The sequence below is a fragment of the Mobula birostris genome, chromosome 9 (assembly GCF_030028105.1).
Source record: "Mobula birostris isolate sMobBir1 chromosome 9, sMobBir1.hap1, whole genome shotgun sequence".
Lineage (NCBI taxonomy): Eukaryota > Metazoa > Chordata > Chondrichthyes > Myliobatiformes > Myliobatidae > Mobula > Mobula birostris.
Window position 1 is genome coordinate 67,420,858 of NC_092378.1, and position 25,544 is coordinate 67,446,401.

Sequence of the window (25,544 nt, forward strand, 5' to 3'; positions counted from 1 at the left end):
GAGTAACTCAAAAGTTCAAAGTAAATTTATTATCAAAGTACACACATACTGCCTCGAGAATATTTTTCTAAGTTCGGAGATACAACACGCCTCTGGCTCAAAAAGCCACCCCACCCCATGACACCCCTGTGATCAATTAACTTGATGGAGGAGGCAGATACGATCGGGTCTTTTAAGAGACTCCTGGACAGATACATGGAGCTTAGAAAAATAGAGGGCTCTGGGTAACCCTAGGTAATTTCTAAAGAAGTACATGCTTGGCACAGCATTGTGGGCCGAAGGGCCTGTATTGTGCTGTCGGTTTTCTATGTTTCTAACTTAGCAACCCATGTGTTTTTGGAACATGGGAGGAAACATGGGTGTGCGTGAGAAAGGCACGCAGACACAGGGAGAGAGCACGAACTCTTTATGGAGAGCGGCAGATTTGAACCTGGGATGCTGGCGCCGTAATAGTGTTACGCAAAGCATCACGCTATCGTGCCACCCATTGTGTGGCAGGTATTTACAGGAAAAAAAGAGATGCAATTGATTTTTTATTAAACACTATAGATAAACAAAGACTGACAAACAACCAACGTACAAAAGACGATAAACTATTGTATATAAATAAAAAGTAATATGAGAATATGAGCTGAGAGTCCTTGAAAGTGAGGCTATAGGCTGTGGGACCAGTTCAGCATTGAGGTGAGTGAAGTTATTCACACTGGTTCGACAGCCTGATGGTTGTAAGGTAAAACTGTTCCTGAATCTGGTGGTGTGGGATCTAAGACTCCTGCCTGATATTAACACAGAACTCAGTCTCCTTTCCACTCATCCAAATTAACCACAGCTGCTTCAGCCCGGGTCCGAAACCTTCAGCACCCTCTGCTCCTTCCCAATCTGTCTCTGCAAGTGAGAATCCAGAGGGAACACCAATTCCCCTGCCGAGAACCCAGAGGGAACGAACCCTTTCCCAGTGAGGACCCAGAGGGAGTGCTGACTCCCTGGCAAGAACCCAGAGGGAATGAACCCCTTCCCAGTGAGGACCCAGAGGGAGTGCTGACTCCCTGGCGAGAACCCAGAGGGAACGAACCCCTTCCCAGTGAGGACCCAGAGGGAGTGCTGACTCCCTGGCAAGAACCCAGAGGGAACGAACCCCTTCCCAGTGAGGATCCAGAGGAAAGAACCCCTTCCCAGTGAGGATCCAGAGGGAACGAACCCCTTCCCAGTGAGGATCCAGAGGAAAGAACCCCTTCCCAGTGAGGATCCAGAGGGAACGAACCCCTTCCCAGTGAGGATCCAGAGGCAAAAAGCTAATTGAATCGCCCGACACTCATCTGAACATGGTTGCGTGTAATCCCAAGTGCCCCATTCACCCTTTGTGCATTCTGTTTTGTTGTCTGGTAGCGTCTCCAGTTGCTGGATGTACAGTTTCCTCTCCCTAAACCTCGTTGTCTCCTTTAGACAGCAGTTTACACCAACTCTTTACCCAACATTTCTTCCTACATCTGGGTTATCAGTTTCTTGTCTAATTATGCCTCTTTGATTCTGACAAAATATACCCCTAAGCATTGTTGCAAAGATGAATAAAATACTATCAGTTATACTGTATGTCTACCATGCGTTTTCATTTCACTCTCACTGCACAATATAAATTAGAATCAGAGATACAACGAGAGAGACAAGCCCTTCAGCCCATCAACTCCATGAAAACCCATTTATTCCAGTCCAACACTGATCCCATTTTATTTTTCTGACATCTCCATCAACTATCCCTCACCTCCACATCAGGGCCACCCATGGCAGCCAATCAGCCCACCAACCCGCACAGCCTCGGGGTGAGGGAGGAAATCCCAGCACTATACAGTCACTGGGAGAGCATACAGACTCCACACCGACAGTATTGGAGATCAGGTTTGAACCCGATTCTCTGACGATGCGAAGCGGCAGCAACTCTATTGGCCACACCGTGGTGCCGCCCCATCCACAATGAGCTGGGTTCCAATTGCCGGCTGCCCCAGTGCTTGTCTGGGTCCGGGAGAGCCGGTGGGGCCCGGGTGGGACAAACACACACAGAAAGAACTTACTTATTGTCTTCTTCAAACTGGAGCTTACAAGCTGCAACAAGCTGTGCCATTTTACCGGAGGAGCCCACCGCATCCAACGCTCTTGCTGCAGGAGAAAGCCACGGCAAAGAATTAAAGGTGAACACTTGCAGTCAAAAGTACAGAGTGAGACAGAAGGTGGGTGAGAGGGGAGATAGGCCAGCCAACTGGGGGGGGGGGGGGTGAGGGACTGGCAGACAGAGGGGGGGGCCTCACTCTCTTCTCCCTACTCAAGCATGCTCTATCCTGCCCCCCCCCCCCCCACTCGTGAGAGGGGGGCTGAGAGAGAAACAGAGCCCAACACACACAGGAATTCTATAACCTAACCAATACGAATACAATTAAAACAAAAACCGCTAGATGCCGGCAATCCAAAATAAAATGCTGGATACACTCAGGTGACAACTGTGGACAGAGAAAAAGAGTCAACAGTTTAGGCTGAATTACTTCCAACAATTTCTGGTTTTGCCCGTTATAAAAATGGTTAAAGAAACACAGAGTGCTGTCGACCAGGTGGTTCAGTCAGACGAGTTCCTTTCCTGTCCCTGTACCCTCTGCATTTGCTGTTCACTATGGTCTCAAAATGGTTAACTCCTGCTCCTGAGCACTGCCTTTACACGCAAGGATATAGCGGTGGTCCACCGGGCTCCTCAAGCATGCCTCACTGTTCAATGCCATTAGCTATGCTGGCCTGATGTCCCCTTGCTCCGCATTTGCAATACTTACTGAATTTGTTAAGAGAATACATTGCAAGTTGTAGTATATTTTATGTCTTGCACTGCAGCTGCCACAAAACAACAAATTTCACAATATGTCAGAGATTATAAACCCGAATCTGATTCTTTTGGTCCAGTTCTCCTTGATCGGTATCTGCCTCCATACCTACCAGGTAGAGAGGTTCAGAGATCCACCCCGCCCCCCGTGAGAAGTTTCGACTCACAGTCTCATCTTATTTTGTAACTGTGCTCCCTTGATCCACACTCTCCCACTAGCAGAAACATCTCAACATCTAACCTTTCAAACTCCAATATTTTGCATGCTTCAAAAAAAAAAAAAAAAAAAAAAATTGCCCCTCATTCTTCTAAGCTTGGAAGCATATAGATTAATTTTTTAGGCTGCCTATGATAGGACAATCTTCTTATCCCAGGAGTTATCCTCACAAATCTCTTCTGGGGACACCTTCCAACACTTGGTATCCATTTACTGTGGACAAGCTGGTTCAGGGGCCCGACAATCACTGCGTTCACTGCAGTGTTGCACTTTGGTAGGACAAACCAGGGTAGGACTTGCACAGTGAACGACCGTACTGTGGAGTGCAGTAGAAGGACACAGGTAGATAGGTTCATAAACTGAGCTTCTGGAATACCAGCCTTCAAAAATTAGACTATTAAGTCTAGGAATTGTAATGTTATGTTGAAGTTGTTCAAGATATTAGAGAGGCCTAATTTACAGCACTGTGTGCAATGCTGGTCACCTACCTACAGGAAAGATATCAATAAGATTAAAAGAGTACAGAGAAAAATTATAAGGATGCTGCTAGAACTTGTGTTATAGAGGAAGGTTAAACAGGTCAGGACTTTACTCCTTAAGAGTGTCGGAGAATGAGAGGAGATTTGACGGAGGTCTATAAAATTATGAGGGGTGTAGATAGGGTAAATGCAAACAGGCTTTTTCCACTGAGGTTGTGCGAGACTAGGAAGAGGTTGGAGGTTAAGGGTGAAAGGTTTAAAGGGAACCTCTTCACTCAGAGGGTGGTGAGACTGTGGAACAAGCTGTGAGCAGATGTGGTTTGCTTTCAGCATTTAAGAGAAATTCAGATAAGTACATTGATGGAAGGGGTATGGAGAGCTGTGGTCGATAGGATTTGGCAGAATAACATTTTGGCATGGATGAGATGGGCCATTCTCTGTGCTGTAGTGCTCCATTGCACTATACTAAGGAGGATCAAAATTGTACATGTGCCTACTGACGTGTGGGGTCTCTTGAATGCAGCAAGTTCAGAGTCGAAAACGGCAGGAATTCTTGACAAGATAGCAAATAGACTGGAGCATCACCACAGGCCAGTTTGAAGTCCATTGAATAGGAGTGGCAGAAACAGGTTGATTATGGCCAGGGACAGTCTAGTCCCTATACCAAAGACACATCTTTTCTGTCTCTTTGAGGACTGCAGGGTGGTGACTGAGTTTTCAACTGCTTAGCCAGGGCACTGTTTAGAGAACCAATCACCCCTTGACTAAACATTCTCCTCCCTCCATTCACAGTGACTGGCGTGGCCATTTCTATGGCATTGGACAATATGGACAACACGGCAGAGTGAACTGCCAGACCTGTGTAGAGAATCAAAACAGTGCTTCACTCTAACAATGGTCAAAGTTCAAAAAATTATCGAAGTACATGTATGTCACCATATTTTACCCTGAGATCCATTTTATTGCAGGCATTCACTGCAGAAGAAACAATAGAATCATGAAGAACTATATAAAAGGCTAACAACCAAAGTGCAAAAGACAAATTGTGCAATTACAAAAAAAATAACTGAGCATTGAGAAGGCGAATTGTAGAACCCTTGAAACTGAGTCCATATGTTGTGGAATCAGTTCAGTGTTGAGGTGAGTGGAATTATCCACGCTGGTTCAGGGGCCTGACAATTGAAGGGTAATAACTGTTCCTGAAGCTGGTGGTGTGGATGCTGAGGCTCCTGTACCTCCTTCTCGATGGCAGCAGTGAGAAGGAGCATGGCCTGGATGGCAGGGACCCTTGATGATGGCTGACGGCAACACTCCATGTGAATGTGATGAGTGGTGGGGAGGGCTTCCCCCGTGATGGACCGGGCAAAATCCACCATTGTTTGGAAGCATTTCCATTCCTAGACATTGGTGTTTCCGTACCAGGCTGCGATGCATCCAATCACGATACTCTCCACAAGCAACCACTGAATTCATCCAGCCACGATACTCTCCACAAGCAACCACTGAATTCATGCACATTACCCAGCTTATTTGGGAATCACAAGAAAAGGGCAAGTCCCATCAGGGAGGAGCTGCAGGTGCCAGAAGACACACACTTGCAAATCAGCTCCATTTGTCACACGTACCTCGAAACGCAGTGAAGCACGTCATCGAGTAACACAGTCCAGGGATTGCTCTAGGGGCAGCTCGTAAGTGGCCGCCGTGCTTCCACCGCCAAAAATTTACTAATCCGAACCTGGACATCTTTCGAGTTTGGGAGCACCTGGAGGAAACCCGCGTGGTCACGGGGAGAATGTACGAACTCCTTACTTATTCAAGAGGAGTGAGAATTGAACCCCAATCCACAATCGTTGGTGCTGTAAGGCAATTGCACTGACTGTTATGCTACTGTGGAGCTTCTTCCCCTCTGCCAAGAGATCCTCAAACAGTGCATGAACACTACCTTGTTTTTACTTCTGTTTTTGCACTAATTATTGATAACATTTGTGGTTATTGTGTCTTTACACTGTACTGCTGCCACAAAACACTGGCCTTCACTGCATTCGAATCAGTGCTAATACATTTGATTCTGACGTCAAATGGAGGCACTGAGGTTACTGCCCTGCAGTGACCCGGATCCACGGGTTTGAATCCTGCTGAGGCAGACAGAGAGATTAAATACACGTAATTAAATGAATCTCTAAAGTGAAAAGACGGTATCAGTAACTGGATTAGGAAATATCTGAATGGTCTGGTTCACCGATGTCCTTTGGAGAAGACATCTGCGCTGTTCTCCGGATACGTTGGCCAGGCTTGCTAATGCGGTTGGCTCTTAATTGTTTCCTCAGTTGACTGAGCCGGAGTGCTTATGGGGCCAAGCAGCAAAGAAACAGAGGCTCCTCAGTCGCCTTGCAGGAGGGACAGAAGCCTCAGGTCCCACACCAACAGGTTCAGGAACAGTAATTACACCTTAACCATCAGGCTCCTGAACTGGAGTGGGTAACTTCACTCACCGCAACTCTGAACTGATTCCGCAACCTACAGACTCACTTCCAACAGCACGTTATAACTCATCTTCTCAGTCTTATTTTTATTTGCATGTTATTTTTCACATTGCTTTTGTTTAGCATCTCGTAAAATATCACTGTATTTCTCCTTTCCTGTAAATGCCTGCAAGAAAATGAATCTCAAGGTGACATATACATAATTTGATAATAAATTTACTTTGAGCAAATCTTTGCTAATTATTGTGCATACATAGAACACTTTGGCCCACGATGTTTTACCAACCTAGATAAACTTGCTCCATGATTAATCTAACCCCTTCCTCTCCACAGAGAAAAACCCTCCAGTTTTCCATCATCCATGTGCCTACCTAAGGCTTAAATGTGAACAATGTTGCTACCATCAACCTTGGCAGTGACACCCACACATCCACCACACTCTTAAAAAAAAAATTACCATATGATCATAAGATATTGGAGCAGAATTAGGCCATTTGGCCCAGAGTTTGCTCCATTATTCCATCAAGGCTGATTTATTATTCCTCTCAAGCCAATTCTCTTGCCTTTTTCCCTATAATATTTGACACATTGACTAATTAAGAAACTATCAACTGCCACTTTAAATATACCCAATGACTTGCCTCCACAGTTGTCTGTGACAACGATTTCCACAGATTCTCCACCATCTGGCTAAAGAAATTCCCCCTCATCTCTGTTCTAAAGAGACATCCCTCTATTCGGTGCCCTTTTGTCCTTAACTCCTCCACTATCAGAAACATCCTCTCCACATCCACTCCCTCTAGGCCTTTCAATATTCAATAGGTTTCAATAAAATCCTCCCATATTCTTCTAAGCTCCAGTGAATATAGACCCCGAGCCCTCATCATATGTTAACCCTTTCATTGCCACAATCATTTTCATGAACCTACTCTGAATCATCTCCAATGCCAGCACACACTCTTAGACAAGGGTCCAAAACTGCTCCCGATACTCCAGGTGCAGTCTGATCAATGTCTTATAGAGCCTCAGCACATCATCCTTGCTGAATATATTCCAGTCCTCCTTCCTTACCACCGACTCAGCCTGCAAATTAACCTTTAGGGGTGCCTGCATGGGACCCCACCCCATCTCTGATTTCAGAATTTGCCCCCGCTTAGAAAATAGCCTACACCTTTTTTCCTTCTACCAAAGTGCATGACCACAGACTACCCTACACCCTATTCCATCTGTCACTTCTTAACCCATTCTTCCAATCTGCAGACTCGCTGCTTTTCAGCCCCTCCACCTACCTTCGCATCGCCCATAAAGCCATCAATTCCTTCATTCAAATCATCCTGATGGTCCCAACACCAACCCCTGCTGAAAACTACTCGTCACCGGCACCCACCCAGAAAAGGCCACCTTTACACCCACTCTTTGGCTGACTGGCAACAGACAATCTTCTATCCATGCTATACCATGGGCTCTTATCTTGCTTAGCAGCCTCAAGTGCTTTCAACTTTTTCCAAAGGCTTTCTGAAAATCCAAGTGAACAACATCTACCAACTGTCAAAGATTTATAACAGATTTGTCAGGCAAAATTTCCTCTTAAGGAAACCATGCTGGCTTTGGTCTATTTTATCCTCTGCCCCAAAACCTCATCCTTAGTAATGGACTCCAACATCTTGCCTACTGCTGAAGTCCGGCTAACTGGCCTACAATTTCCTTTCTTCTGCCTCCCTCCGTTCTTGAACAGTGGCGTGACATTTTCAATTTTCCAGTCCTCCAGAATCTAGTGACAGATGAGGTAGTGAAGGATAGCTAATCATGTTTTACTATTTAAGAAAGGCTCTTAAAATAAACCAGAAAATTGTATGCCGGCTTTGTGCATGGTAGGTAGTGTCTACCCAATCTTTTGAGGATGTTACCAGGAACGTTGAAGGCAAGGCAGTGAAGGATGGCTACATGGACTTTAGCAAGGCCTTTGACAAAGTCCTGCATGGGAGGCTGGTCAAGAAGGTTCAAGATGAGATAGGAAATTGGATTAGACATTGGATGTTGAAGAAGCCAGAGATCGGTATCAGAGGGTTGCCTCAGTGGCTGGAGGCCTGTGACTAGTGGGGTGCTGCAGGGATCGGTGCTGGGTCCTTTGTGGTTTGTCATCGATATCAATGATCTGGATGATAATGTGGTTAATTGAATCAGCAAATTTGCACATGACAGCAAGGTTGGGGTGTAGTGGACAGCAAGGAAGACCATCAGAACTTGTAGTGGGATCTGGATCAGCTGGAAAAATGGCGGATGGAACTTAATGCAAACAAGTGTGAGGTTTCGCACTTTGGTAGGACCAACCGGGGTAGGTCTATGCAGTGAACAGTGGGGCACTGAGGAGCGTGGTAGAAAAAAGGGGTCTGGGATCACAGGCCCATAACTCATTGAAAGTGGCGGCACAGATTGGGACATAAAGATTTTAGCACATTAGCCTTTATAAATCAATATATAGAGTACAGGAGATGGGATGTTATGTTGAAGTTTTTTAAGATGTTGGTGAAGCCCAATTTGGCATATTGTGTGCAGTTTTGGTCACCCACCTACAGGAAAGATGTAAATAAGGTTGAAAGAGTACAGAGAAAATTTACAAGAATATTGCTGGGACTGGAGGATTTGAGTTATAAGGAAAGATTGAAGAGTTTAGGACTGTATTATTTAGAACGTAGAAGATTGAGGGGAGATTTGATAGAGGTATATAAAATTATGAGGGGTATAGGGTAAAGATGTTGCCAGAACTTGAGGATCTGAGCTTTAGGGGAAATACTGAATATGTTAGGACTTTACTCCCTGTAGTGCAAGAGAATGAGGGGAACTTTGATAGAGGTATGCAAAATTATGAGGGGTATAGATAGGTAAATGCAAGCAGGCTTTTTCCACTGAGGTTGGGTGAGACTACAACAGGAGGTCATGGGTTAAGGGTGAAAGATGAAAAGTTTAACGGAAGATGAGGGGAAACTTCTTCACTCAGAGGGTGGTGAGAGTGTGGAATGAGCTGCCAGCACAGGTGGTGCATGCGAGCTCAATTTCAATGTTTAAGAGAAGTCTGGATAGGTACATAGATGGCAGGGACATGGAGGGCTATGGTCCTGAAGTGGATTGATGGGACTAGGCAGTTTAAATGGTTTGGCAAGGACTAGATGGGCTGAAGGGCTTGTGTCTGTGCTGTACTTTTCTCTGACTACTAATGCCTCCACAATCTCTTCAGCTACCTATTTCAAACCTCTGGAGTGCAGTCCATCTGGCCCAGGTGACTCATCTACCTTCAGACCTTTTAGCTGCCTTCTCCTGAGTTACTTCCTTCAATACCCCCATCCTAAACCTTTCTCCACTCACTTTAAAAAGATGCCCTCTGGCATTGCTGCCCTGGGACGAGGGCATTGTCTGTCCACTACCTACGCCTCTTATCATCTCATACACCTCTCTGCCCCCAACACTCCAAAGCTCACTCCCCCCTTTCCTCATAAGACATGCTCTCTAATCCTGGTATCCTCTCCTCTGCACCTTCTACATACTTCCTATAATGATCTTAAGGTGATTAGCATTACTTGTCACACGTCCCAACGTTCCCACAACTCAGTAACCCTCGTGTCTTTGGAATTTTGGGAGGAAACCAGAGCACCCAGAGGAAACCCATGTGGTCAAGAGGAGAATGTACAGCTTTTTATGGGTATTGGTAGAACTGAACCCAGGTTGATGGCATCGCAATAGCATTACACTTTGTAGAGACAAAACACACATTTACACTAATTCCTATCCTTGGTGTTCTCTAAACCCAGTCTTCACTAATGTACAGCCACTCTTCATCAAATTCACCAGAACAGCATCAGTAATGCCCCTTGGCAGGGATTTCACAACAGGGAACCCACACCACCCAGATCAATACGTTGCCCACAGCTCTCACCATCAGGCTGGTCTCGGCAGACTGGCCCCACCCACTGAAACACCGGCTTCCGGCCCCGTTCATTCACGTGGACCTTCTTGATGAGTCCCAAACTAGTCAGTACATTGGCGATGTCGTAGAGCCTGCGGATCTTTGCTGGGGGGGTGGGGGGTGGGGGAAGAGAAGAGGGGAGAGTGAATGGCTGGGGAAATTTCAATGGGAGGCCTGACAACAGTCACCGCGCCAGTCATGAGTGTGAGGTCTCTGAAAATATCAGGCGCAGTTCCCACCCCTGCTGCCCCCAAGGCGGCTCCCGTAAGCATACAGGTCATTGCTTCAGTCTCCACACCCCACTCCCCTCCCTCGCTTCCCTTCTATTACCACCACACCATGCACCTCTCACCTCCTGAGCAGTCCCACAACCCAGATCTGAGTCCACCTCTCCTCTCCCGTCCCCAAAACCACCCGAGGCGTGACCTCAACAGAGGCCGCAGCTTGGCACCATCTTGTCCAACCCAAATGCCAACAACCTTCCGTGACAGATCTCAGAGTGTCTGTCTCCACAGAACATCGGGGCACAGATCACCTTAACCACACAGCCTCCAACTTACTCTTGAACTTGCTGCTGTCCACAGCCTCCGGTTGACTTTCTTCAATGAGAATCTTGGCAGCAGCGTCGAGGGCGATTGTTCTGGGCTCAGCGACAAGAAAGAGCATCACAAATTTCTCACTCATGATGCGGAGGGACTTGTCCTTCCTGCTGTTCATGGACACTGGAGGGAGAGGGAAGGATGAGGGAATTGTAGCTTGGAACAGCAACTGCTCTGCTCAAACTCTGGAAGGTTGTGATCAGAGCCAACACAAACCCACCTCTCTCCCATTAGCTCCACCTTCACTTCCCAATGCCCCAGGATCATCAAAAGATTCTGAAGATTAGTTTATTTGTGACACGTACATTGAAACATATAGTGAAATGGGCGGTTTGTGCCAATGGCAAACGCAGTCAGAGGACGTGGTGTGGTGTAGCCTGCAAGTGTCACCACGCTTCTGGTGCCAACATAGCACCGAAAAAATTACTAACCATGACCAGTACGTCTTTGGAACGTGGGAGGAATCAGGAGAACCTGGAGGAAACCCATGGGGTCTCTGAGAGAATGCACAAACTCCAAACAGTCAGACGTGGGTACTGAACCCTGATCGCTGGCACTGTAAAACCTTATGCTAACCGTTATACTACCATGCCCCCCCCGCACCCCGAGAAGGTGCTTTGAGATTGAGACTGACAGAAACACAACAAAATGGCCTCCTTCTCCTGCTGGGCAGGAGATACAAAAGCAGAGAGCACAAATCAGCAGAACAAAGGATGGCTTCTTGAACGCTGTTATCAGACTCCTGAACTGACTTCTCTTAAGAGATAAGAACTCGTAATCTCCCAAACTACATCATCATGGTCCTTGCACTTGATGGGTTTACTTCCCCACATTACTACTTCCGCATATTCACGTTTGGAACGATCCACTGGGATGGCAGGCTTTTCACCTCGTCTCGGTAAATAATAAACTGGTACCAAGAGAGGGGAGAAGTTGAAGGAGAGGGGGAAGGGGTGGTGGAAAATGGGGAGGTGGGGATAAACAGAGAGTGAGAGTAATGTGAAGTTGTTTTGGCTTCATGTGGTTTGATTGTTTGAGCTAATTAGTTTAACTCACTCCATCACCACCATATCCACATCACCCCCCCCCACAGCCCTTCAGCACTATTCATTCCCCCCCCCATATGCTGCCACTGTACCCTTGCACTCCAAGTCACATACCCACACCGTCCTACTGTGCTTCAGCAAACACAAGACATTCTGCAGACGTTGGAACTCCAGAGCAACACATTCAAAATACACCGCAGGTCAGGCAGCATCCATGGAGATGAATAAACAGTCAACATTTTGGGCCAAGGCTCTTCCTCAGGAGTAGAAGACATCAGAATAAAACTGTAGGGGAGGGGGAGGGGGACTGGCTAGGTGATAGGTGAAGCCAGATGGGTAAGAGGCCAGAGGGGGAAATAGAAGGGGGGGGGGGGAGAATTACCAGAAGGAGAAATCAATGTTTATGCTTTCGTCTGCTCTGCTGCTACCGAGAAGAGTTGCTCTTGCCAAGAGTCATCTTGTCACTTACCAATTACTGAGAGAATCAGCTTGTATTCAGATGCCTCTGCACCTAGTCACACTATGTACGATCGGTCTCTGTTTATCAGCTAATCTTGTGTGAACACGGCCAAACACAACAGCTACTTGTACATTGTGTTTTAAAGGATTGTTTTTATATTTACATTCATGGTGTTTTTAAAAAAAATGCCTCATTGGATTTGGATCAGCAGTCAATTTGTTCTCCTTCACACTTGTGTCCCGAAGAACAATCTTATATGTCATATTTCCAGATAGCAGGCTGTGAAGAATTCTCTCCACCGCTGCCGTGAGCCTCACTCCACGGGCAGTAGGGGGCAGCAAACTCCAGTCTAAATCACAACTGATGCCAAGTGGTTTCCCAAAAGTACCCCCCCCCACTCCCCAGAATCAGAATCACTGACACATGTGGTTTGTTCTCAGTGGTGAGGAAGGCAAATGCAATGTTACCTACTCATCATTTGAGAAAACTAGAATATATAAGCAAGGATGTAATGCTGAGGCTTTAAAAGGCATTGGTCAGAGCACACTTGGGAGTACTTTGAGCCTCATACCAAAGAAAGGATGTGCTGGCATTGGAGTATGTCCAGAAGTTTAGGAGGGGAGAGACCTCACTGAAACTTTTTTAGCTAGAGGTTGGTGAATCAGTGGAATTCTTTGCCATAGATGGCTGTGGAGGCCAGATCTTTGGGTATACTTAAAGCGGAGGTTGGTAAGACTCTAGATTAGTAAGGATGTCAAAGGTTATGGGCAGAAGACATGAAAATTGGGTTTAGAGGGAATAAATCAGCCATGATCGAATGGGCAGATTGGCCCAACTCTGCTCCTTTATCTTATGGTTCCGTGGCAGCACAAGCAGCAGCCTGTCACCCTCGAACAGAGTTCTGAATGGTCCAGGAACTACCTTTTCACTGGTTATTTTTAAAAATATACAGTATTTCTAATTTCAAACTGCAGCAATCTTTTTTTATGTATTGCATGGTACTGCTGCCACAAAACAACAAATTTCACAACGTGTGAGTTACAATAAACTGGATCCTGAAATTACCAGAAGTTACAATGAAACATAAATGAATAATGCAAAAGAACATGTTCACGGACCATTCAGAAATCTGGCGGCAGAGGGGAAGAATTTGTCCCTAAAACATTGAGTGTGGGTCTTCGGGCTCCTGTACCCCTTCCTGAAAGTTAGTAATGAGAAGAGGGCATGCCCTGGATGGTGGGGGTCCGTAATGACGGATGGTATCCATCATTAAGTTAACAGAACTGAGCTGTTCTTAAACAGCCTTCCCCGACATACAGCAGTCAAAACTGTGCAACCACATTACATTCAGGCTATATATAACAACTTCATTTTAATAGCACCTCTCACCATCCCAGGGATGGAACTTTAAGTGCCACCACTCTTTGTTATATAATCATTAGTCATAGGAGAATTAGGCTATTCAGCCCATCGATTCTGCTCCACCATTCCATCATGGATGATTTATTATCCCTCTCATCCCCACTCTCCTGTCTTCTCCCCATCACCTTTGACGTCCTTGCTAATCACCAACCTGTCAACCACCGCTTTAAACATACCCATTGACTTGACTGCCACACCCTATGGTAAAGAAGTTCCTTACAGGTCCCTCTGTTCTGAGCCTATGCACCCTGATTACTGAGTAACTAGTCCCACACAATACCCCAGGCACTGTAATGAGATTCTCATCAATTAATCTGCTTAGAGCTGGCTATCCTGATGGAATGTCTGCTGAATAATTCCTGACGTCTTATCCGAGAAATTAATCAGGAATTTTTGGAATTCTCAACCCAGTGAATATACAGTCAGGGAGCACAGCAGTTAGCTTGACGTTATTACAGTTCGGAGTTCAATTCCAAAGCTTTCTGTAAGAAGTTTGTTTGTCCTCGTGGGTTTCCTCTGGCTTCCTCCCATAATCCGAAGACGTACCTACCGGTTGGTGGGGTAATTGGTCATTGCAAGTTGTCCTGTGGTTAGGCTAGGGTTAAATTGGTGGATTGTTGGGCAGTGCTTCTCGAAGGGCTGGAAGAGCCTGTTCCGTGCTGTATCTCTAAATACAAAAAGAAATCAAGGGGACAGGGCTGGTAGGTTAACTAGCTGCTGTGAATTACCCCTAGTGTGTGGATGAGGGGTAGAACCAGGACGACATCGATGAGAATAAAAACAAGTTTAATGAGGAAATAGGTGTAAATAGTGGTGCATGGTTAGCACAGAATTGGTAGACTGAAGGGCCTTTTACAATGCTGAGTAGCTGTGCTGAATTTTTAATTGGCTTATGAAGTTTAAATGCATCTTTTCATGGATGTACAAATAAAACCTATATTGTTCAAAAGAATATAGTACAGTGGATTCTGATTAATTGGGCCATTGGTTAATCAGAACAGCCTCTGATTTGGGACAATTCTTAAAGAACATTAATCGAGAAAATAGTTGAGATTCCCATAATTTATTTCGGACACTATGCTGCTTAATTGGGACTGTTGTATAACAGTTTCTAACTAGTGTCTATCGTGTGGCTGCTAGACACTACACTGTGCTTAGAGCATCAGCTTCATGTGCATGTGTTCAAAAAGCAGTGATTTTTGTCACTGATAGTTGGCCAGAAATAAGCAGCAAGACAATTCAGAACCGTTTTGTTCACTGTGGTTTCAAGCATTCAGGCTTGGAGATGCCAGAAACGCCTGGGAGTGAAAAATGAAACGATTTCACTTCCTCAACAAGTTAGGAACTGTGAAGAATTTTGAAGGCAGTGACAATTATCTTGAATGTTACAATGAAAATGAAGATTTGGAGGATGCAATCGTCAACAGCATCGTATGAAGGCAGTCCATTGTCTACACTCGGTGTCTGTGCTGATTTTGTTCATGTAGTCAGTCAAATAAACACTGCAGCAAACACTAGATGAATTCCTCCATCGATAACTATTAGATTATGAGAACACTCAGTCCTCTTTTATTGTCATTTAGAAATGCATACATGCATTAAGAAATGATACAATGTTAGGAACTAAAACACAGTTTTGTAGTACTGCAGTAGTATTGACAATGTTCTAATTTTATTATTTCATTTAAATATATAAGCCGTTACTCATTGAAACAGGAGTTTGTCTTCTTTATATCTTTTAACTATTTCCATTGAACTTTAGTTAATTAGGGCAGCCGCTTAATTGGGCCAAAAGATAGTGGCCTCAATGCGTCCCGATTAACCAGAATCCAGAGTAGTTGTATTTGATTTTCATCATAGCTAAAATCTTGAGAAGCACAACCCAAGCTGTGTTGACTGTGTGAATACAGCTCTCTATCAGTGCTGTTGTAATGGTGTGTTTAACAGAAGTTGGTGCCTGATTCTGGTTGCATTAGCTGTCCGGTAACCTTACCTGATTTACTCTTGGGCTCGGGAGATGGTGAATCCCCGGCCGGTTCCTGGCAGCCCCCCCAGTTCTCCTGGGGAGCATCCCTCCTCTCCTCCCCGTCTGCGTCCAGCTCCAGCTCCAGCTCCAGATCCCGGTGGCGGACGTGAGCCAGCTGCTCCACATAACCGAGCTGCTGTCCCCTCCGCTTCAGGACGGCCAGTGTCTGCCCGAGTCCCAGGAGTCCGTGCCAGGAGTACTGGTTCTTCGCCACGCGGCTGACCAGTTGAAGGGACTCCAAGACATTCACAATGTCATATATACGCCTGCGCTCCACACCTTAGAGAAAGAATTACTTATTTACACAGCGCACACAGTGAAGTCCTTAGTTCTGTCTCCGCTGTAATGTACAATTACTTTGCTCATACAAAATGTTGGAGGAATTCGGCAGGCCAGGCAGCATCTATGGAGAGGAATAAACAATCAACATTTTCTAGGAAGAGTCTTGGCCCAAAAGGCTGACTGTTTAATCTTCTCCATAGATGCTGCCTGGCCTGCCGAGTTCCTCCAACATTTTGTTTGCTACTCTGGATTTTCAGCACCTGCAGAGTCTCCTCTGTACTGTCTGGTCTATCATGGTCTGATACAGAAGACAAAAAGCTGCAGGAAGCAGTGTGAACTCTGCCCCAATATGTTCCTCCCCATCATGAGTATCTACAGGAGGCATTGCCTCCTTGAGGTAATGTCTGTTGTTAAAGATCCCCACCATCCGAGCCAGGCTGCCATCAAGCAGGAAGTACAGAAACCTGAAGTCCCACACCACCAGGTTCAAGAACAGCTTTTTCCCTTCAACCATTCAGTTCTTGACCCAACCAGCACAAGCCCAATCACTATCTCTGTATAACACTTTTCATAATATTACACTTACCTTTTTCTCCTAATTGTGATCTTTATTGTAAAGATTGTGTATAATTTATAACATGCTGTGAATGCTGCTTATTTTAACGCTCTGTGCCAGTGATGTGACTATAAGCAAGTTTTTCATGTGTACTTGTGCAGATGACAATAAACTTGACTTTGAAGTCCTTAAGTTAGCCTCTGCTGTAATGTAGGTTTTTCATCAGCCAATTTGTGCACAGTTAGCCACCCTCCACTCCCCTACTAACACAGTAACACAACATGAGAACAGGTCCTTCAGCCAAACTGGTCTATGCCAGCCGAGATTTCCATCTAAGCTTGTTCCATTTGCTGCCAGGCCTGGAGGGCTTGAGTTACAAGGAGAGACAGGATCTGCTGGGGTTTTCCTCACTGAAGTGGAGGAGGAGGAGGAGGGGTGAACATATCGAGGTTTTCAAAAACTTCAGTCTGTCACTGGGCAGCAAGACATTATGGTCTGAATCACTTCCTTGATTTTTCTCCATCTGTAACGTCTCCACTTCTCTTACCTAAGAAGGGACGCGCTGGCATTGAAGAGGGTCCAGAAACATGCCAGAGAAATACCAGGACCCTCTGATTCTCCAACACCACCTACACAAGAGACACTTTCAACTCTTCCATTTCCAACTCCACAACTCACCAAGCTCAGTGGCCACTTCATCCAGGGAAATTTCTGTTTTCTCAGTGGAAATGGGATTTTTGGGATAGCGGGCGAGGAATTTCTGGCACAGAAGTCCCAGACTTTTCTGCTTCCTGCTGGGACGTTGCTGCTCAAATTCATCCGTGGCACCGTCATCGACGGCTACAAGCTGAAAGTAAAGAATGGATTTGCTAGTCAGGCGTAGATGAGACCGAATGGAAGTCTATAAAATCGCAAGTAGCACACACAGAATTCTGGAGGAACTCAGGTAGCATCTATGGAGGGATGGGAACAGGCAATGTTTCATAAGTCCTGACAAAGGGTCTTGGCCTGAAGTGCTCAGTTCTTCATGGGTGATTGGTTGGTTCAGAAGGTGTATGGTGGTTTGGTCTTCATTCGTTGCGGGGCAACTCAAGAGCCATGAGATAATGTTGTAGCTCTATAAAGCTCTGGTTAGACCACAGTTGGAGTATTGAGTTCACCTCTGGTGGCCTCATTATCAGAAGGACATGGAAGCTTTTGAGAGGTTGCAGAGATGCTGCCTGGACTAGAGAGCATGTCTTGGGAGGATAGGTTGAGTGAGCTAAGGCTTTTCTCTTTGGAACGGAGGAGGATGAGGTACTCAAGATGACAGCCGGAGACTTTTCCCCAAGCTGGAAATGGCTAATACAGTTATACTTTTAGGGTAATTGAGGAAATGGCCAATACTGTTCGGTAATTGGAGGAAAGTTGAAGGAAAATGTCAGACACAGTTTTTTTTAAAAAGTTCGCAGAGAGCTGGATGCATGGAATGTGCTGCCAGGAGTGGTGGTAGAGGCAGATACATTAGAAACATTTAAAAAAACTCTTAGATAGGCACATGGATGATTGAAAAATGGAGGGCTATGTGAGAGGGAAAGGTTGGATTGATTTTGGAGTAAGGTGAAGGGTCGGCTCAACATTAGGGGCCAAAAGGCCTGTACTGTTGTATGTTCTATGTTCAACTGCTATTAGAAGTGAGCTCCAGATTTCTACATCACTGCGCTCCTCAAAGGTCCAGCCCCCAAACTTTAGACAGAACCACCTGGTCCCAGACACATTATTCCCTCAGGAGAACCCTTATTCCAAGCTGATTGATATGGGGCCAAATGAGTGGGCATTTTCTCCTGGACAGTGTCAAGATTCTTGTTCAATGTTTTTCCAATTAATTTACAAGCAAACATACTCTCTTCTGGATGGAGGGATCTCGTGAGGTTCAGTGAATAGCCTGATGGAATGTAATCCCCAGAAGGGCTCCAGTCACCACAGACTGAGAGGGAATGAGAGGACAGTGAAGAGACAAGAATTATAAAAGGGACATGGACTAACTGTGATCCCATTGGGATCTCCTCAAACCTCTCCAGCCATGCAATTTGCAATAAAGAAATGTTGGGATAGGGCAGGAACAGTCATTGGAGTTCAGGAGGAAGGGTAAACTCATTTAAACCTATCAGATACTCAAAGCCCTGGATAGATTGGCTGGGGAGAGGATATTTCCGTTAGTAGCAAGTTGAAGACCTGAGGGACAATCTCAAAATAAAGGGATGTTCCTTTGGAACAGAGATGAAGAGGAATCTTTCCAGCCAGAGGGTAGTGCTGTTGAGGCCAAGTCACTGCGTGCATTTAAAATAGAGATGGACAGGCTCTTAATTGGAAAAGGGATAAAGGGTTACAGAGAGGAGGGGAAGAAAGGGGTTGAATTTAAAAAAACATGACTGAATGGTGGTGCAGGCTCAATATGCCTAAGAGGCTAACTCTGTTCTTAAATCTCTGGGCAGAGGGGCTGTGGAAATGCCCAGCTGGTCAGGCAGCACCTATGGAGAAAAACGAGTCCTCAGCCCTGTCATAGGACAGGACCAACTTAAAACCAAGGCCATATAAGTGAAGGTCATCAGCAGGAGAGGCCATTACCTGAATAACGTCCCCAGCACTTTCCACCCTCTCATTTTCAATCTGCCTGAAGAGCTCCTTCTTCTTCTCCCGGTCACGGATGTCCGGGCTGGCCGCGCTGATCAGCATCCTCAGGTTCGCCGTGGGCGACCAGGGCTCAGGGGGCGGCTTGTCGGGGAGCTTGCTCGGTGTCACCTGGACCCGGTCTGGGGTGCAGCACTTGCGCCTGGAGACGGCGCTGGGTGCCAGCTCCGTCTTCACTGGGGTCTTGGGCGAGCTTCTGAACCAGTTTTCCTGAACAAGAGATGGAGAGAGGCTGTGAGATCGTAGATCGAGGGTTTTTGGCCCATCCAGACATTCTGGTTGGGGAAGACTCCAAGAATGGACGAGTCGACATCCAAGCAGAGGATGCTGCTCTCTTGTGGCAGCGCTCCACGTAAACATACTTGGTGGCAGTGAGGGCTTTACTTGAAATGGAAACCCATCGCAGGCAACGCCCTCACCACCACTGAACACATCTACAAGGAGCAGTCACAAGAAGGCAAATTCTATTGTCAAGGACCCCCCCAACCATCCAGACAATGCCGTCTTCTCGCTTGCCCGTAAGATCGGGGTTTAACTCCCATTACTGTCTGGAAGGAGCTTTTACGATCTCCCCGTGACTGTATGGGTTTCCTCCAAAACTCTGGTTTCTTCCCACAACTGAAAGACGAAAGTTTATGTGAGTTGTGGGCGTGCTACGTTGGTGCCAGAATTGTGGGACACCTGTGGGCTGCCCAGCACAATTCATGTTGATTGGATTTGATGCACTCTTGTGCATTTCACTGTATGTTTCAATGTACACGTGACAAATACAGGTAATTTTTTTTATCATCAGACAGGAAGTACAGAAGCCTTAAGCCCCACACCACCGGATTCAGAATATTTATCATCCTGTAACCATCAGGCCCCTGAACCAGTGTGGATAACTTCACTCACCACAACACTGAACTGATTCCACAACTACCGACTCACTCTCAAGAAATCTACAACTCACGTTCTCAGTATTATTTTTTCATTTACATGATTTGCCTTTTTTGCAGCATGCTTGTTTATCAGTCTTTGTTCATGCATTTTTTGGTAAATTTTGTAGTATTTCTTTAATTTTTTGTAAATGCCTGCAAGGTGAATCTCAAGGTAGTAGCATATACATACTTTGATAATAAATTTTGCTTTGATTTTGATAATTTTTAAAATTTTATTTTATTTTGATACAGCACAGTAACAGGTTCTTCCAGCTCAATGAGCCCACACCTCCCAATTACACCACATGCTCAATTATCCTGTATTTCTTTGGAATGTGGGAGAAAACTGGAATGTCTGGAAATAACGCACGTGGTTTCGGGGAGAACGTACAAACGCCTGACAGACAGTGGGGGGAATCGAACCCTGACCTCACAGCCGGCGATGTAAGACTTTCCACCTACCGCTATACCACCGTGCACCAACATTCTGATGCAACCCAAAAAAACCCCCACAGATGCTCCTCGCATTGAAGGGGTGGGGGTGGGGGTGGAAGGAATCAGATTTTGTTTGGGTTGCACCAGGATATAGGTACAGTTAACACAGTGTTTAGCCAGAGGTTTACAGCTAGCCAGTTCCTCCAGCCGTTTGTATTTTTGCTCAAAGTTCTCACAACCGCATTCTTTGTGCTTCCATCTACTTTCTCCCAATGTCCTCTCGTATTAAACATTACCACCCTGGGGGGAAAAGGTGCTGGCTCTCCCCTCCATGTGTGCCCTTCATCATTTTGTACTCGTCTATCGAGTCACCTCCCATCCTTCGTCACTCCAGACAGAAGAGCCCTGCCTCGCTCCACCTATCCTCATACGACATGCTCTCTAATCCAGGCAGCACCCTGCACCCTCTCTAAAGCTTCCACCTTTCCTATAGTGAAGCAACCAGAACTGAACACTAGATTAGAACAGTACAGGCCCTTCAGCCCACAATGTTGTGCCGACCTTTTAACCTACTCCAAGATCAACCTAATGCTTCCCTCCCAATAGGCCTCCATTTTCTTTCATTCATATGCCTATCAAGGAGTTTCTTAAATGTCCCAAACGTATCTTCCTCACCACCACCCCGGTAGTGTGTTCCACGCACTTCCCACTCGGTGTGGAAAAACTCGCCTGCGTTCCCCCCCCCCCACCCCCACAACCCATACTTTCCTCCAGTCACATTAAAACTATCCCCTCTTGTATAGGACATTTCCACCCGGGAAAAGGTTGCCAGCTGTCCACTTGATTCTTATCATTTTGTACACTCTGTCAAGTCACCTCTCAAGCTCCTTCACTTCGAAGAGAAAAGCCCCAGCTCACTCTACCCTTCTTTATACAACATGCTCTCTAATCCAAACAACATCAGGGTAAACCTTCTCTGCACCCTCCCAAAAGCTTCCACACTCTTCCTATAATGAGGCAGTTGGAACCGAACACAATATTGTAACAATAACAACTTTTGTTAATAAAACCATCGGAAAATGCTACAAAGTCAACAATACACTTGTGCACGCAACTGTAATGCGGGAATTCACAAGCAATGCGGTGCAGAGTAGGTCCACCCTTGAAAGTGACTATGACTAGATAACTGGCCAAACAGCCCAGGTTCTATCCTGAGGTCCATGCTGATGATGTGGAGCTGGCAGGTCTCTCCCCCCTGCCCCACCTCCCCATGGCCCTGTGGGCTTCCCCCACCTCCTACAGGTGTGCTGGTCTGTGGTCACCGTAAGCTGCCTCCGGTATGTTGGTGAGTGGAACGAGCTGGAGGACGTGGCTGGGAACAACGGAAGATAAGCTGGACCACGACCATTCAGGGACTTGGGCAATAGGTTCTTGTGACTGTCTGCTTTTCTGCTATCAAAACCATACGTGCTATGTGCTGTTGGTAACGTGTTCTCCACCTTGGAAAGGTGTTTTGTTTACCTGTATTCCATGTGTATGATTGAATGACAATTAAACTTGAACTTGCAACGTGGAGAGAATAAAAATCAGGTTCAGAAACATCTGATACATGTTGGGAAATGTGCTGCTTTGCAGCAGGACTGTACAAAACATAAAAAATTCCAATAATTTACACTGACATTAAAGAAATAAGCAGTGCAAAAAGAGAGCGAAATAGTGAGAGAGTGGGTCACGGATTATTCAGAAATCTGACGGCAGAGGGGCAGAAGCTGCTCCTAAAACATCGAGTGCGGATCTTCAGACTCCTGTACTGTACCTCCTCCCGATGGCAGTAATGAGAGGAGGGAATGCCCAGGATGGTGAGGGTTTTTAATGATGGGTGCTGCCCCCTCGAGGCACCGCCTTTTTGAACATGTCCTTGATGGTGGGGAGGGTTGTGCCCGTCACTGCTGGGGGTGGGGGAAGAGATTGTGCCCGTGGTGGTCGAGGTATGTAGATAGTTGGTAAACAAAAGTTGTCATGAGCGCAGAGGATTTAACATAATCACCAGCTACCATATTATAAAATGACATAAAGAACCAGGTGGCCTCTTTCTTATCACTGGGATGTGTCATGAACTCTGTCTTGCTGCAGCACGGTGCAATACCTAAAAAGAACGCTAAGTCTCAATAAGAAATAAGTCGTGCAAGGAGGGAGCGAAATAGCAAGAGTGTGTGTTCATGGACCATTCAGAAACTTGACGGCAGAGGGGAACAAGCTGTTCCTGACATGTTGAGTGTGTGTCTTCAGGCTCTGTACCCCTCCCTGATGGGAGTAATGTAAAGAAGGGATTCCCCTGCTGGTGGGATGCCACCTTGAGACATACTGGGATCAGTGTAGGTCTACTGTAAAAAAATGGAGTGTACTGGCTGTCTGTGGCGTATGACCTGAATAATTAGATTCAATGAGTAAAGATCCACCAGAAAGAGGAGAGGAGGGACAGGTTTTGAACACAAAATGTTAACAGCTTCCATAGCTAGAGATTCAAGGTTGTTTATTGTCATTCTTCAGCACAGGCACGTAAAGGAGAATGAAATGATTGTTACTCCTGATCCAAAGCAGCATTAAAAAAAACAATATGCATAAAGAATACAAGAAATACTAAAGCAATCCCACAAAATACAAAGCCAGACTTGCTGCATTGAATAATACTTACAGCAGTTTAACCTCTCAGCTAAAATTTTACACACAAGATCACTAGACAAAGAAGGCGGCCATTCGGCCCATTGAGTCCACTCCGCCACTCCACCATGAGCTAAACTATTCTCCCATTGAGTTCCAATTTCCAGCTTTTTCCCCAAATCCCTTGATACCCTGACTAATTAGATACCTATCAATCTCCTCCTTAAACACCCTCAATGATCAGGCCTCCACAGCTGTATGTGGCAACGAATTCCTTAAATCCATGACCCTCTGGCTAAAGAAATTTCTCATCTGTTTTAAATGGGTACCTTCTAATTCTAAGACTGTGGCCTCTTGTCCTGGACTCACCCACCAAGGGAAACAACCTTTCCACATCTACTCTGTCCAACCCTTTCAACATTCAAAATGTTTCTATGAGATCCCCTCTCATTCTTCTATACTCTAATGAATACAGTCCAAGAGCCGACAAACGCTCCTCACATGTTAGTCGCTGCATTTCAGGAATCATCCTCGTAAATCTTCGCTGAACTCTCTCCAACATCAGAACATCCCTTCTAAGATAGGGGGCCCAAAACTGCACACAGTATTCCAAATGAGGTCTCACTTTCAGAAGTGCAGTGTTCCCTCCAACCCTCACCCTAGATGTACAGGAAGATGACCGGCATAGAATGAGTGTATAACCAGACTTTTCCCCCAGTGCGGAAATGGCTATAGGGGGTCATTTTAAGGCGATTGGAGGCAAGTATAGGGATGCCAGCGGTGAGCGGTGGGTGCGCGGGCGCTCTGTCAGCGGTGGCGGTAGAGACAGTTACATTAGGGACATTTAAGAGACTCTTAGACAGACAGCCGGATGAAAGAAAAACGGAGGGCTATGTGGGAGGGAAGGAAGCATTAGATTGATCCCGTAGCAGTTAAAAGGTCGGCACAACTTGGGCTGAAGGGCCTGTACGGGTTGATGTTCCGAGTTCGATATTCTATGTGACCCCCCCCCCCCCCTTTTACGGGAAATCTCTGAGCAACGCAGAAAGTGCCGGAGAAACTCAGCAAGTCGAGGACCATCAATGGAGGGGAATAAACAGCCGGCGTTTCGGGCCGAACCCCTCAGCAGTCAGGCAGAAGAGCGTCACCTTCATTGGCAGCCTCCCGTTGGAGAGTTGTATTTTATAATTCTACGTGGAATGCTAACATCCTCCATAATTATTTCTACACATAAACTTTAGGAGAATATTCCTCGTGTTTACGAATAAACTGACTTGTTTAATTTACCTTCTGTGCACTGTGAGCTTCGTCATTGACTGTGTTCGGGGCGACATCGCACTTTCCTATTCGTTTTCCCCGGAGGTCTTTCAATTTCAAACACTCCATCTAAAGTTAAACAAGCACATTAAGGCAGACTTCTTACAAAAAGTAAATGCCTTCGTAACAAACGATTTTCGTTATCGACACGACAGAATAACCAGTATATTCTCCGCACCTTGTACAACGGTGTTGGGGTACTAACAGGCGCCGTGCGCTGGACTGCTTCTGCCTATTGCGAAAGTCAAGAAGTTTCTTAGCGCCAAGTATTGCCTCCAAGTTGGAGACCAACTTGAAAAATTCCGTTCGTACAAACCCTTCGCACAAGCAGAATTTAAGAACGAAAATCGGAGCTAAATTTCAATGCACATCGACTAGTTGAGGAGTTTGAAATCTCTGGAAAGAACTGCTCCGTTAATTCGTTTTCAAATTTGGCGCAAAAAAAGGTGGACGTTACAACTTGACATAAACCCCTCCATGGGCAGCCTGTTTTTCAACAGACACTCATTAAAGAGGAGCAGAGCGATGACTGTAGTTGAGATTAACATGTAAAAATGTATAATATGTATGTAGTAGAAAAAAGTAATAAGAAATTCAAACACAAAAGCTACTGAAGCAACAAGTTATAAACCTAGAGTAGACACACAAACGGCTGAAGAAAAAAATCCAGGACAATATCTGGAAAGAAATTAACAAAAGTTACAAGATAAGTTTAACAAAGTTTGTTGCAGTAAAGGGAGGTTTGTTTGAATGAATGAATGAATGAATGAATGAATGAACGAAACTGACTCACCCTGATCCGGGGTTGGTTTTAACGCTATAACTCAGCGTTAGGTACAGCAGTAGTGGCGAGCGGCTGCATCTGGCGAGGCGCGGAAGCGGTACACCGTATCCCGTCCCCTCCCTACGGCTCCGACTCTGGCTTTCCCCACCCTCCCGGGACCCCAGCCGCCACCCAGCGAACCCGCGAAATCTGCGATTCTGGCGCCCTCCAACATTCCGAAAGACGTCAGAGCGCCGCTAGCCAATGGCGAAAGGCTTCGGGGTGGATACTGTGAAGGAGCGGCCAATCGGCCTCTAGCGGCTCGCTTGCTTCCGGGTCGCTTTGGCGCGGTGCTCGGCGCGCTTCGGAGGAAAGCTGGATAGAGGAGGT

The 25,544-nt window shown here is 45.9% G+C and overlaps 1 protein-coding gene across 1 annotated transcript in view; it reads right to left on the minus strand.

The window, feature by feature from the left end:
- The window catches only part of LOC140202819 (uncharacterized), a 36,376-nt gene extending 11,082 nt beyond the window's left edge, over window positions 1-25,294 (minus strand). Inside the window, exons 1-8 of the mRNA XM_072268221.1 lie at window positions 25,185-25,294; window positions 24,362-24,460; window positions 18,996-19,268; window positions 17,067-17,235; window positions 15,518-15,829; window positions 10,558-10,719; window positions 9,968-10,102; window positions 2,067-2,151 (exon numbers count right to left, since the gene is read on the minus strand). Coding sequence (XP_072124322.1) covers window positions 2,067-2,151; window positions 9,968-10,102; window positions 10,558-10,719; window positions 15,518-15,829; window positions 17,067-17,235; window positions 18,996-19,268; window positions 24,362-24,460 — 1,235 coding nt within the window. The 5' untranslated portion in view covers window positions 25,185-25,294. The remainder of the gene's footprint in view (window positions 1-2,066; window positions 2,152-9,967; window positions 10,103-10,557; window positions 10,720-15,517; window positions 15,830-17,066; window positions 17,236-18,995; window positions 19,269-24,361; window positions 24,461-25,184) is intronic.
- Between the last annotated feature and the right edge of the window lie 250 nt (window positions 25,295-25,544).